The sequence below is a fragment of the Trachurus trachurus genome (assembly GCF_905171665.1).
Source record: "Trachurus trachurus genome assembly, chromosome: 20".
NCBI classification, from domain to species: domain Eukaryota; kingdom Metazoa; phylum Chordata; class Actinopteri; order Carangiformes; family Carangidae; genus Trachurus; species Trachurus trachurus.
In genome coordinates, this window is record NC_139911.1 from 5,418,459 (window position 1) to 5,432,845 (window position 14,387).

Sequence of the window (14,387 nt, forward strand, 5' to 3'; positions counted from 1 at the left end):
GTAGGCGAGTGCGCATGTGCGAAAGAAGCGGCCTCTTTAATAAGACCCTTATTATAATCTGAGCCTAACTCACTGTTATTGCACTTTTTACTTCACTATACTTATGTTAAAGTCAGTGATAAATATTCTTGGTTATAATTGTCTTTATACTGCTTTTAAAGGTTTTGATCTAAGACGTTGGATTACACTATTTATTTTACATTTTATTCACTATTTATTTAAAGTGTGACTGTTGGCAGCTGTGTAATATGTTATACCTCCTGCACAAGAAAGTCATGTATGTTCAGTGTCCAAACAAACCAGGATTTTAGTATTTATTTAACATATTATAGTATTTTTTCAAGCCCTTTCCAGAGCTGACCATACTTGCATCGATTATGTAAAAACGGGCAGTAATAAAAATGTATACTTCCATTACACAACATCCAAACTGACACAATTATCGATCCATTTGAGAAATGTTTACATAAAACCCCTCAAGTGTTTTTTATTTATTTATTTGACAAGCAGCAGGATCATGTTTGTCACACCTCATTTTTCTTTACATTTGAAAGTAGATACAATAGTCAGTATACCAGTTTTATTACAATATTTTTTTTCTCCTAATTTCATAACATTTAACAAAGAAAGAAAAATAAACACACAACAACTGCAAACGTGAGAAAAGAAAGCATGTTTTTTTAATGTGAAGCCACCAATGTGTCATTGATGTCACAACTAATTCTTTCCCCGGATTTCTTTTTTTTTTTCCTTAATATTCGGTCGACTAGTATGTTTATCAGCTCTTTCCTCTCAAACGGCCATAGGCATTTTTCTTTTTGTCGTTTGACGCACAGGTGCGTGGCACTGGTGATGTTGTAAACAGCTTAAAATCAGAAGGTGGGTGGGGTCGGGACGAGGGCCTTACAGGTGGTGGGTGTCGGCTGGCTGTCTGAACGTGACGCGATGACCAGTCTTGTTTCTCAAAGATGGAGGCACCAGTCCTGCTTTAAGTCACCGTGCGGGATCACGGCAGACAGCGACAGTCCAAAACCTAAATGAATGAATGGAGCCTGTTTTTTGTTGTTTATTCGTTGTTTTTAAACCTGTGTCTGCCGGTCAGTCACACAGGCGAGTGTTTGTGTGTGTAGGCGGCCCATGGCTCAGCTCCTCTGTCTATGCGACGTAGCTGTACTCGTCCGCCGAGGTCTGGCTTCGCTCGATGTACTGCTTGTCGATGAGCACCTCGATGCACTTCTTGATCATGCTGATACTTGGGTTGAATCTGGCTTTGGACTGATTGATGACCTGCACACAGGGACGATTGAGAAAGGGTTAGGGGTTAATTAATATAAAGCTGCCACACATTCTCCTGCTACTGCTGAAACTACATCTGCAGATCTACTTTTAGCTAAAACATGGATGATAAGTAATGTGCTAAAATATACCCAGCCAAACATTTACTTATGTCTTGACAGAACTGACAGAAAATTATGGAAAAATACAGATTAATTCAAATAAATTATAAAGCGATGTATGTGAGGCTGTATTTAAAGCTATATGCTAATATCAGTATGCTAACACTCCCAATGACTCTGTTGACTTGGTTTACGGGACACATTTGCTGTGGGATTGTTTCAATAAGCTTCTGCAATGTCACAACTTATTTCTGTCCAGAGTTGCATTCATAAGGTTAAGCTCTGGACTCTGTGGTCACATTGGACCACATTTCTTTCTTGAAGATGATGGTTCCCCACTCTCCTTCCAGTTTTTAATAATTCGTTGGACAGTTTTTAACCCAATTTTAGTAGTTTCACCAATCTCCTTAGATGTTTTATTTGGTTGATGCATGCAGACTGCATCAGTTAGGGTTAAATAAGTTGTTGCCAGCTGAAACATAATCATCCATGCAGTAATTATCCAATGGGAGGCTCTGACCTATTAACTTAGTTAAATCCAAGTGGTGACTTTTTTTTGGATGAGCAGTGTACATTGTTTAAGCTTTAAAAAGTACATTAACACAGTCCACAGAAAGTCCATCAAAGCAGTAAAAGAGGGACATGGTAATATTTAAGAAAACTGTCAGAAGTCAGGAGCTTTCGTAGTGTGTGTGTTTGTGTGTTGTCAGCTGGTAACAAGCTGTTACTTTCACCACAAACATGCACCAACACCACCCCAGGAGTGGTGAACATTATTCCTAACACAGCCCAGAGGTGACGGGGGGGGTCTTACTTCATCGCTCACACCCGCTCTACATGAGTTCTTTTATATAGACCTGCTCATGCATGAGATGTGCTTAGCGTTAATCCTCCACCTACACCTCCTGATATCATGTTACCTTATACGTCTCTTAAAACTGAAGCTTTGGTTTGGCCGAGGGTACAACCTGTTCTACTGACAGAACCTCCGCTTCAGATGTTATCCCTGCTCGTTAGGAAATTCCCACTAAATCCCTTTGATATGACTTTGAGTGGCAGGTACTGTGCACAAGCCGTTTCCCCGCTCGTCTTTATCAAATGAAGAAATCTAGCGACTCCACAGAAGATTTTCAAAGTAAAGACGGTCTCCACTCACCTCCTGGATGAGCGCGTTGTGTCGGAGCACCTTGCGGGCCTTCATGATTCTCACTATAGCAGCTTGTAAATACATTTTGCGGTCCTCGTCTACGGCGCTCCTCGTCTGCTCCATTTCCTAAACAACACACAAATATGTTTTTATAGTTTTTAAATGTTAGCACAACTGAAACATAAAATTTAAAAAAAGGGAAAACACGGACGGAGAGCCATCTGTCTGACCTGTGGTGTGTCTTTCTGCATTGAAGTCGTGATCTTGAACTTTGTCCTTTTACTGGTGAAACTCATATTTAGTGAAAACGTGGACTCTGCTTCGATGTCCTCCTGTGAGCAGAGCGGAGGAGATTTTAGTGTTTATATAATCATAACAACAACAACAGCCTTGATGAGGGAAACTGCACAAACATGAACGTCGTCTAAACCTTTTGTGAGTCGTGGTTGAGCATCTTGACATCCAGCAGGGACTTGATGGTCTTCTGTAGCTCCTTCTCGTTCATCTGGGTGCCGTCCTGCAGCTCCTTGTAGCTCACCGTTTGGCTGTTGTTGAAGGCCAGCAGTACGGCCATTTGGTAGGTGGTCACCATGGCGACGTACGGCTTGGACAGGTAGTTCATTTTCACCTCGCCTGCGGGTGAGGATGGCACACGGGTGAGCGCCAGTGACACATAAAACTGACCCATCTCCTGCAGCTTATTACTGAAACCTGTTTCTTTGAATAGGCTTGCATTGATTATTATAGAAGGTTTTTGTTTAGTTTAGATAATACATTTTTTTTAAATATTTGCTGTTTATTTTTCATAATATCAAACTGATTGTAGCAGTTTTGCACCGTCAAGTCAGATCCTCATTTCACTTCTGCTTAATCTACACTATAAATAAAAAATAAAAAAAACAATTAAAGTGCAACATTTCCTGTACCTGAAAAATAAAAACACAAAAAACAAATATATATATTGGTTCAAACTCGTGCGTGTTTACACTCAGACCTTATGTAATTTGTCTAAGATGTGTGTTTGTGTTACCTGTGCAGAGATAGTGCAGCCAGGTCAACTTCCTCCCACTGAAGTGCTGATTATAGAACAACTCAAACTGTAAAAAAAGAAAAAAAGGACAAACACCAGAGTTTATTTAACCACATGCTCCTGTGTGTGTGTGTTTGTGTTTGTGTGTATGTCAACAACTGACTGGACAATACACAGAACAAACTCACCATCTGCACACTCTTCTCTAGTTCTTGAGGGATGGCGAATGTGGAGGAGGGGACGTGTGTGAGAGGCCAAGCTCCAGCCTGCACAGACATGTCATACACAACAACGTTACACACTCATACTGAAAGTGCAAGGCAGCGAGCGGTCGAATCAAATCTGGATGCGGGAGCGGAGATATCAACAGAAGCAAAACAAACAAAACAAACAAGATGTTCCTTGAATCCTCGTGCCTGTTAGTTTCAGCCCTCCTCACCTGTAATACATAGATCTGGAAGCTGATGCCGAGGTCCACCACGGTCTCCTGCGTCTTGATGAAATTGTTGAACTTGTTGTTGAGGTCGGCGCTCACGCTCATGTCTGTGTACATTCTGTGGAGTTTGCTCGTGAACTCGTAGCCACACGCTTGCTGCAGGGTTGAGGAAAGGGAAAGAAGAGGAAAAAAAAGATTTGCCTCAAAGTGAAGATCACAGGACACTGACAGGATCCCACCCCCACACACATAAGAAGACCCTGTTCAGACCTGGCGCTGCTAAAAGACTGTGGTCGCATGCGGCACCTCTGAATGTGGTCTGATCAGATCTCAGATGTATCTTGGGTGCGTTCACACCTGTGGTTACAGCTCTCGACTTGTGATCACCACAGACGGACGGATGTTCATACCAGGTCTAGACAGGGGTCTGATTTCACACGTCTTAGTTTTTTTTTCTTTCTGTGCAGCTTCTGGATTTACCTTTAGTTTGTTGATCATGGCTTCTTCTGAGTCCATTGACAATGATAAACCATGTATTAATCGCTTTGCTAGCATTCTGGCATAAAACTGTGGAAACAAAGAACAAATACGACTTTAAAAAAACAGGATTGATTCATGCAGTGAAGGACAAAGCTGAGTATTTGTGGACTTTTCAGGGCCAGTATTTCTAAAACTATTCTAAGCTCAAACCAAACATCTAGTGAAGGTTTGTAGTTGTACATCATCATACTTGAGAAACTTGAAATACTTGAGGCGTCACGTCACCTTTTGAAAGATGTCCTTGTCGTCTATGTACTTGAACACTGTGATGAAGCTGGTCAGTTTGTCCTCCACCTCGTTCTCCGTCATTCCCTTTGCAGACTTCTTCAGCAGATTGTCACAGTATTTCGCCAGCTGGACGGAGACAACGGGGGGGGGGGGGGACGCGACCCGGTCAAGACACTGTGTACAATGCCGTGTGTGTGTGTGCATGTGTGTGTTTTGTGTGTACTCACGAGTTCAGGGGCTTTACAGATGGACTTGGGCTCCCTGAAGTTCACCACAGACGTCAAAGCCTGAGACAGAAAGAAAAGAAATAAACTTATTCAAACTATTTTAAAGGTTAAAGTAAACACATTAACACCTGTATTACTAAAACTGCAATTACAGACATTATAGTGGGAAAAGGCCTGATTTTCAACATCTAGTGAAATCTAGTGATATTGTATATATCTTTACTCTATTCTTTTATATAGTATATGCATATCTTTTGCACTAGAATATTTTAATTAATTCTATTTTATTTTATTTTATTATTCTATTCTATTTTTGGTACTTTTATGTTTGCACCTGACACCAAGACAAGTTCCTCGTGCTGTAAACTGACCTTTACTGCTCTTGGCAATAAACAAAAACAGTTCTGATTCTGATTCTGAAAGTTGTTCAATGAGGCACCAGCCATGAAAGTCTGTGAATACCTTATCGAGTGCACTCATGAAGTGCTGATCTCCATTTAGTACTGTGTTAATGAGCTGAACAAATTTACTGTGAACCTCCAGCACCGACTCCACAAACAGGGTTGGCATCTAGAAAAAGAAACAACACACATTCACAAAAGTTAAATACCAAACGTTTGTACAGTATATTTAAAACGCAGGGCGCCTCCAGGCAGAGCGTAACAACTTCTATGGTGGTGCTATAATTATCTCTGAAAAATCACTCAGCAGATCTAAATGTCACCGTTTTACAAGCAAAGTTTTAACAGATCAAATGAAACTGTCAAATCAAGTTACTTTCAAGTTAAAGTAACAACCTGTGGAAGACAGATACTTCAAGCCCCAACGGGCAGAAAAAAAAGCATGATTATGGAAATGCACTTGACAATGTACAGTATACACCAGTACAGACATGTATGCAGACACACACACACACACACACACTGCTGTGGTACTAACGTTTTCCTGAGAGAGGTTACTGGTGCCCCGGATGCCCTCATTGTGGATATGAACCTGCAGCTCCTGGATCATGTGAGGCAGCCCGTTGGCCACGGCCCGCAGCAGGGTGTACATGTTGGCCATGTCTGCACAAAGCAACACGACAAGACACACAATTTAATCACAGCTGCACAGAACAATACATAAGTCTCTGTGAATGTATGTATAATATTTTACACAATAAGAACACAGACAGGCAGACTGACCGTCTCTCTTCTCCTGTCGGATAATGCTCTGGCACTCCCCGTGCAGGAACTGCAGATGATCTGCCACCATCCTCTGCTGGCATTCATGGATGACTTTGCCGTAGGAGCTGGGGTGCAGGTACTTCCGACATCGCACCTCTTCGTCTTTCAATCGTGCCAAAACCTGCAGGATGAGGAAGAGAAAGAGCCAAAAAAAAAAAAAAAAGGTCAGTTTTGCTTTCAAACAAAAATCCCTAAAGCAGATTTAATTCAGTAAAAAGGCCAGCCCTGCATTTCAATCAGCTCTTCAACTCTCTTTAGTTTTAGGCAGACTGAGGAAATGTGGTGGATCGAGTTCCATTCAATTTCACAATTTTAGCATGAAACTGGATTTCAGCAGAAAGCAGAAGAATTGGTTTCATCCGAAATGCAGTGCTGAGGAGTGCTGACTCAACATGATTCATACTGGCTAGAAATTGCACGAAATGTGACGACAGAGCTCTGTCCTCCTAACTGGCTTCAGACACACCAATGATGTATTCTGTGTTTTTATTCTAAAAGCTTCAGATCTGTTGTTTCCTGTGGTTAACTGTCACTCAGATAATTTGATGTATTTGATCTCCTCCATGTGACAGCTCTCTGTTTACATTTGGGCAGCAACACTACAGCTTTCAATTCTAGTTTTAAGTGAGTTGTTTTGGCAATAAAACAGTTCAGGTTCAGGTGTGGCTTTATCCCCATGCAGCTTTTATATCTTCATAAAACATTTACTTTTATGCACCTGGCCTGAAACTGTTTTAGAACAACAAATGGACATAGGAGTACAGTCTATGAAAATGATCCCTCCTGAATTTTAGAAACTTTAAATAAAACATTTTTATATTTTTCTACTCTGAACTGATTTTACAATACAAAGACGATTATATTTTTATGTCTCTATACAAGTTGAAGCACACAGAAGGTGAGGATACGTACAGTAACAAGACAGGGAAAAATCTGCCTGCCTGCAGCTGTGAACTGGGTCACATCATCAACAATAGTGACTGAGCCTGTCTTGACAGGAGGGGGCTGCTCTGCACCATGGAGTCTATTTCACTGCTCTTTCACCGTCATATTCAACATCAATCTTCATATTAACTTGGCAACACGGTGACAGATCAAACAGGAAGGCGAGGCGCTCTCCCATAATGCCCCCGCTAAAGCTTTAATGATGATCCTGTTTACAGGCTGGAGGGATAAATCTCTGAGAAATCTGATTATTGCTGGTTTGAATGAATGAAAGAGGGAGTAGGTCAGGGCAGCTGAAGTCGCCCTGGGGTCTGTGATCTCGGCCTCGGTGGGTTAAGAGTAGAGCTAATACTCTGATTAAAACTCTTATGTCACAGCTCTGATATGACCTGACAGTTCACACACACACACAGAGGCCCTGGGTGAGTGTACATTCATCTAACACAACACAATCATCTGTCGCTAGATGCAGCGTTAGTGCTGAACTCCAGCCACAAGCAAAGCAGCTGAAGCATATTCAAGAAAGCAGCTGATGATAGGACTAAACTAGCTCAGACATCGCTGTGAGCACATCTACTGTACATTTACATACTTGGCTTATCTCCCCATCTACCATACCGTACCTTCTCCATATACTGTGAGCAGTTGGATTCCTGCAGTAGATTGGAGGCTTCCTGTTTGTAATACTCCCCCGTTTTTGTCAGAAATGGCCCTTCGAAGATTTCCTGATAAAACTGCAACACAGGGGAGAAGATGTGGGACACACGTAGCATTTAGTATACACTACATGGATATACAGCACATAGACCTACATATATGAATACATACATACAATACATCTTGTCATTAGTGCAGATTAATGAGAATTTGTGTCTGATGAAATTAAAGAAGCTCCATGTCAGAGTAATAAATAAATAAATAATAGTCAGGGAGTCTGGTGATTGCTGTCTCACCTTTAGTGGAAACTTCTTCTTGTACTGTTCAACATGAACAAAGGAGTTGATGACCCCGTGGATTACTTTCTGGTTGGGGTTCTCGCCACAACGATCACTGCAGGACAATAAAAGAAGCTGCTTTTAGACACTTGCTGGTCTGGTTGGACACTTCTCCCAAGTGTAGGTTAAAAACTGCAGCCCAACTGCATTAAATGGTGCATAGGACTGAAATGCAAGAAAAGTGTGTTTGGTAAACATGAGGAACCTACTTTTTGATTTCATTCAGCAACATCCGGATCAGGACAGCCTGAAGGGGCTCGATCATTAGCTTCCTCCACATATCAAGCGCCAACTGCGACGACAAATGAAAAGACAGCACATCACATCAGTGCAGACAATCCTAGAGCAGCCACTGTAATATGGAGATGATGAGGTCTCGACCTGGGCTTCAGATCACAGAAGTTGAATCTCACTAATCTCCTCATCACGCTGTGCACACACTCTCCTTACTTTGTATCTAATAGACCGAGTGGATGCAGTGTTTATAGCAGTGTGAGTGAATCAGTCGGTACCTCTCCGATCTCCATCAGCGGCTCATTCATGTCCACTCCCCCGTAGCCGTACTGCAGGTCTGCTTCTGTTAGTTTGTTCTTCTTGATGAACTGAGTGTTGAGATACCTGAACAAAGCAGGGACGGGGTTAAAATGTCAACATCATTTCACAAAGCAGATCAGCTGATGTCTAATATTAGAGATTCAAGGTGACATGAGGGACTTTTTGGAAAATATTTCATTAACAAATATCATACTCATATTTTATGTTGTTTTAATGGTTATTAAATGATTAATAAGCTTTGCTCCATAAAGAAAATCTTTTCCTTTTCTTCAGTGATGAAAAATCCCAGCAGGCATTGGGTTTCCTGTTTTAGACCCAACATCAAACTTTAACAAAACATTATTTAAGAGATGAGCTCAATTCATTTGAATCTAATAAAGGGCCAACTGAATAAAGTTTCTGTGGTATTTTTAACATTAAAAAGTAAATACAGCGGCCCCTCTAAACTTTGTAATAATCAGTAATTGTTCATTACCATTTTTTAATATAATAACAGTTAATCTAAATCCTTGTGTTATGTGAAAGGAGTCGATCAAAGCGCTAAAAATCAGCACGAGTCATACCACCAAAGTCTGCAGCTCTATGGAGCAGCTCAGCACTTTGTTTTGGTTTTACAGCCCACACGTCCACTATGTAGTTGTGTCTCACTGCTGCTATTAACCCTCTGCAGGCAGCAGTGTCCAGCCAAACACTCTGATAAACCCACTGTGCACAACCTGCTCAGTCAGTACCAAGCATCAGACAGAGTTGTCCTGTCGACAGGTGAGGACAGTTAACAGTCAGTGACATCCCTACACCGAAAATATGTTTAGACATCTCTTTAAAAAGGCAAACGTTGTCAGCAGGACAACCACCAAACAGAGCGACACTCATATTTTCACGTGTGTCATCACGCTGATCTATGTGGGCTGATTCAGTCCACCTCAAATGATGTGTAGTTTTCACAGCTGCACCATCTGCCTCCATCAGCGGTTGGGCGGTCGCACACAGCCTGACTCCTCTCATACACCGAGGCTTTGACAGGCACAGTACACCAGCATCAAATGCTAAATGATGGGTCCTGCATGTATCACGACTGGTGTTCAGGCCAACTGACGCTGAGACCTGGACGGCAATATTGCGATTGAAGTGTTTTGAAAGTCTTGTTTCAATTCTGCCGGGACTTCAGTACAACCTCCGCTGCAGGGGAATTTGTGTGACAGGGTGTAAACGTATCCGTCAATACATGCACAGAGAGCCATTAACGATAATAAGCAACCCTTTTCTATATAAAGAATGCTACTATGACACTACCAAAGCCAAGAGCCCTGTTTCTCCTCTCACGTAAGCTGACATAATAAATTACAAAGGCATATGTATGCAGAGCCAGTCTGGTGAGAAGTACACATAAAAATAGACCTGAAATCCCTCCAAGGGAGTATTGATTTAGAATGAATCAGGACGCACCAAATGTCTTTTGGCACTTCACACTTAAGCTCTAAAGGGTAATACTTTAAATTTACAAAAAAATGCAGACGGGAATATTGTTGCTTGTGATAGAATTAGTTTACTGCATCTAACGGACTCTAACGGAGCCTGAGCCAACTTCAAAGACACAGACGGACCTGACAAGAACAGTCACCCATGTCACCTTGTGGCTGCTGTTCAAAGTTGTACTTGAACACAACGCACCGACTACGGCCAAATGACTGCAGACATTTTTGTACAGTCTGCACCTGCAAGCAAGCAAGAGCATCTCTGATTTAAACACCGTTGTAAATTTAAGGAAACAGTGTCATCATCACAGTCTCAGAGTATGAACTGAGATGATTAAAAAATTGTATCCAACACTGTGAAGTTGTGCGGTTTACACCTTGTTGTTTGTGAAAACATAAGAGGCGGAGGAGAAAAAAAAAAAGAACACACTAAATGGTGATTCATCCTATTGACTCATTGTTATCAGATACTACATCAGCATATCAAAAGGAAAAAGGCCATAAAAGGCAGAACTGTTACCTGTACAAGCAATCCATGTAGTCAGCTCCTTTGCTGTACTCGTCCCAGTATCTGTGGTACATCACTAAAACCTTCTCCTCTGAGTCCAGGACTTTCTAAAATACACAAACATTAAAAAAAGCGTTAGAGAAAGGAGCATAATGTGGGAATAAAGGAAAGATGAACATGACATGTTTTTGTGCTGCTTACCTTATACAACTGCCGGACATGATTCTCAAGAAACACCTTGGTCTCTGTGTATAATCTTTCACCCAAAGGCTCTGGGTATGCAACGCACAAGGCATAAATGTCACTGATGTCCACGTTCAGGTAAATAAAAAAGATTAAAGGGCATTTCAATTTGTTTAGATACACTTGTGAAGTTTTTAAAGTTGTAATATGTGTGTAATATTGGATACGGCTTTGTGTCTCTCTAAAAATAACTGTTCAAATAACTGTCATAAATTAAATAGAAAAATGTTAAAGTCTCAGGATTAGCCATAAGTGGTGTGTTTTCAGTCAAATAATGAAGCTTTACTCCACTTAACAGCTGTGTGACTTCCTTTCTACAACTATGAATTGAATAATCTGCAGTCATCTCATGTTGGGGGTTAAATTTCAATATGTAGTAAACAGGCAGAGGATACGAGAACCGGTCATTCCACGTGGCTCTCTCCACATAGTCGAGCATCACAACAGCCTTGATTGTCGTCAGTAGCTTGTTCCATGTCTCGTCAAAGTCCACCACCCGCGGCTTTAAGGACATTGTACAGTTTCTCTTTCAACCTGACATAAAAACAAAACAGATATGTGAGTCATAAAAAAAAGGGAATGTACAAAAATAAATAAAGTGCTCTTCTTTTGATTTCAGTTTCTTCCCAGTCTGTATCTTAAGAATTTCCCCTTAACATTCTGCATTTACTAGTATAAAGCAAATATAATGTAAACTAGATGAAAGGATGACATTTGAGGAGTGAACAAAGCATAGTAATTACAAAACCAAAACTAACTGTAAATGTGTAATTTAATCAGTTTTGAAAATGAAACTGAACATTAAATGGATTCGAATAGAGCATTAAAAAAGACTGATTAATGTACACTGCAGGACATAGGACAGGATAGAAATTAGTGTAATGATAAATACCCTGTTTTAAAAACAGCTGCTCACATTACTATGGTAGCAACAGATGAGATAAACACTGTGCTCAAGTTCATAAGGTTAATCTCACCGGCCATCAACAGTGAAAAACATTGGGATAAACAACGGGGATCGGTACTGTACAAATTACCCGGCGAAACTGCCACACATAAAAACATCTCAACTTCTACATGAATGTCAAAAGAATCACAGATCACCTACAAGTAAGAGAAACTAGGCCCTGTGTTGTTTCTCGTCATTCATACCAGTTGATTTCACGTCAGAGAAAAAAACATTGCAACATCATCATTCACACTTTTTCAAGCTAACCACCTCACATGAGCCGATAGCCGTCTTTCGAAAGGAAGCGTTAACGTTACAAAGTAAACAGTCCTCTTACAGTCACGATAAAGGGAGCTAAGTTGAGGGTACAAGCTTGCGGGATGCCAACCCCAAAATAGGATGGCTAGCTAAAAAAGGCTAACTAGCCTAGAGCTAGCATGCTACCTCTTCCTGCTCAAGTCCCATTAGTTTTTAAGGCAGCAGCTAGCAGCTAGCAGAACGCTAACGTTAGCCTCAGCTATCGCTAGCAAATGGTCATCTTATTTGCAATTTCCCTACATTTGCACTGACAGCTCGGCAAAACGTAGTGCTGTTGTTAAACGAAACAGGTTAGTGATGTCAAGTGTGGACTTTGGGATATTACGTACCTCTGTACAGTATTTACTTGTTATAAAACTCAAGTTTCACCGCTGTCACAGGCTTGGTTTGTCTCACTTACAGGTCTTCCCTACCTCTTGGATTATACCAATGTTTCATATACGGGGGTGTATCATAAACAAGCCCTAAATCAGGCGTGAAGCCGTTTGCCTTTTTAAAAGAAATCCTCGTAACGTGCCATCGAGACACTTTCTATTTGGATCAATGTATGCAATATTTATGTATACTTTCGATAAAAAAGACCACACGTACTCAGATTCGTGCCATAAAAATACCCATATATTTATGGTATCGTCTAAAACTACGGAAACCGCTTAGGGATTGAGTATTAAAAATATAACATCAGATATTCACAAGATATTAATCAAATTGTTGTCTGGTTTGATAAAAAAAAAAAAAAAAAACTTAGTCTGAAATTATACATCTCATGTACATCTGTGATGTACAGCTAATGATTACCAACGCAGCTATTACAATTTCAGTTTCCTATGAAAATGCCACTGACATGTCCTTCCATAAATTGGCACACAAAAAAAAGACTTGTGGGAATTTTTTTTTTTTTAGTAGTTTTCAAATTACGATGTTTTCAAACCATAATAAAGTTGATGTCATAAGTTGATAAGATGATGTTGAATATAAACATTCCCAGAGCGATGAACATTCCCTTTTAGAATCCCAATTGGAATGTAAAGACAAAAATCGGCCAATCAGAAGCGACGATAGTGACTGCTCAACGTTTATCGGTGTTAGCCAAAATTTTTAAATAATGCAAAATATATTTTAAAAGACAGTTTATAGATGTATTAACAATCGATATTGGGGGGTTTGATTGTTTATCTTTCTTCTGATCGTCGCTCAAGCTCAGCAGGTACAGTATATTACCTGAGTACAACTAATTTGTTTGCTAAAAAGTTATACAAAGTTAGCTAGCTAGCTCGTAATTATGTCCAAGGTGAATACACCTTAGCAACAACATTAGTTTCATTAGCATGACTGAAATCATCCACAGATGTCATTTAATATTATCCATAGACTGTATATTATCATTATGATTAATTAAATAACTGGCAAGAGGTCGTATGGTAGATATTGTCAACCCTGAAGCATGATTTTATCATTGATTTTCTTATACTGTACCGTACAAATAAATTTAACTCTTTGTTATGGTGAAATCACAGGTGTCCTCAGGTTGCCAAAACCAGTGCCTGTCAGAATGGACCAAGAGAATACACAAGTGTCATGGCAGCCATCTGTGCCTTATGCACCTATGCATCAACATACCAACCCCAACCAATCCAGTAAGCACATCTCTTCTACACTTGCTACCTTTCGTACCACTATATGAACTGATTTCACTCTCTGCTGTATGTCTGTGTGTACGAAAATTAGTCCAAAATGACACAAAAAATCCACTGTAATGTCGTTACAGTACATAGTTAGTAATGATCTATTGAAATAAGAAAACAAAAGTTGTGAATTGAGTATGCCTGAACTATTAACATTTATGTGGCCTTCTCACATTTTTACCCTCCTAGCTTCGTTTTTTCAAGGGGGGTTCGTCAATTTTCGGTCTGAGGGGACTGTGACTTCTCTGGCAACGACTGGCACACAAACATCAGAGACTCCACTAAGCACCATTAAGTATTACAGGGAGCTGGAGAGTTACAAGAAGCGTTATTGCATGCCCCAGTTTCCAGGTAACACTTTAATTTCCAGTCTTAGTTGAAAAGAGTTGTTACCATGACATACAGTAAGTAAGCCTGACTTGGTATCATTTTCTTGTTTTGCCCACAGCTGGATATTATCAAGAGGGTCAGGGGTTTCCGTAT

General features: G+C 40.4%; 1 protein-coding gene across 1 annotated transcript; it reads right to left on the bottom strand.

Moving 5' to 3' along the window:
• Window positions 1-417: 417 nt before the first annotated feature.
• On the bottom strand, window positions 418-12,639 carry cul2 (cullin 2). Its single transcript, XM_083995341.1, has 21 exons — window positions 12,549-12,639; window positions 11,348-11,486; window positions 10,911-11,013; window positions 10,722-10,816; window positions 8,684-8,789; window positions 8,381-8,463; window positions 8,130-8,226; window positions 7,800-7,910; window positions 6,190-6,352; window positions 5,945-6,069; window positions 5,468-5,575; window positions 5,006-5,065; window positions 4,776-4,904; window positions 4,491-4,577; window positions 4,014-4,166; window positions 3,763-3,840; window positions 3,575-3,641; window positions 2,975-3,177; window positions 2,775-2,876; window positions 2,554-2,670; window positions 418-1,287 (listed from the first exon to the last, which is right to left on the bottom strand). Exons 2-21 carry the CDS (start codon window positions 11,464-11,466, stop codon window positions 1,156-1,158), a joined length of 2,238 nt encoding a protein of 745 aa, XP_083851467.1. The 5' UTR covers window positions 11,467-11,486; window positions 12,549-12,639; the 3' UTR covers window positions 418-1,155.
• Window positions 12,640-14,387: the final 1,748 nt, after the last annotated feature.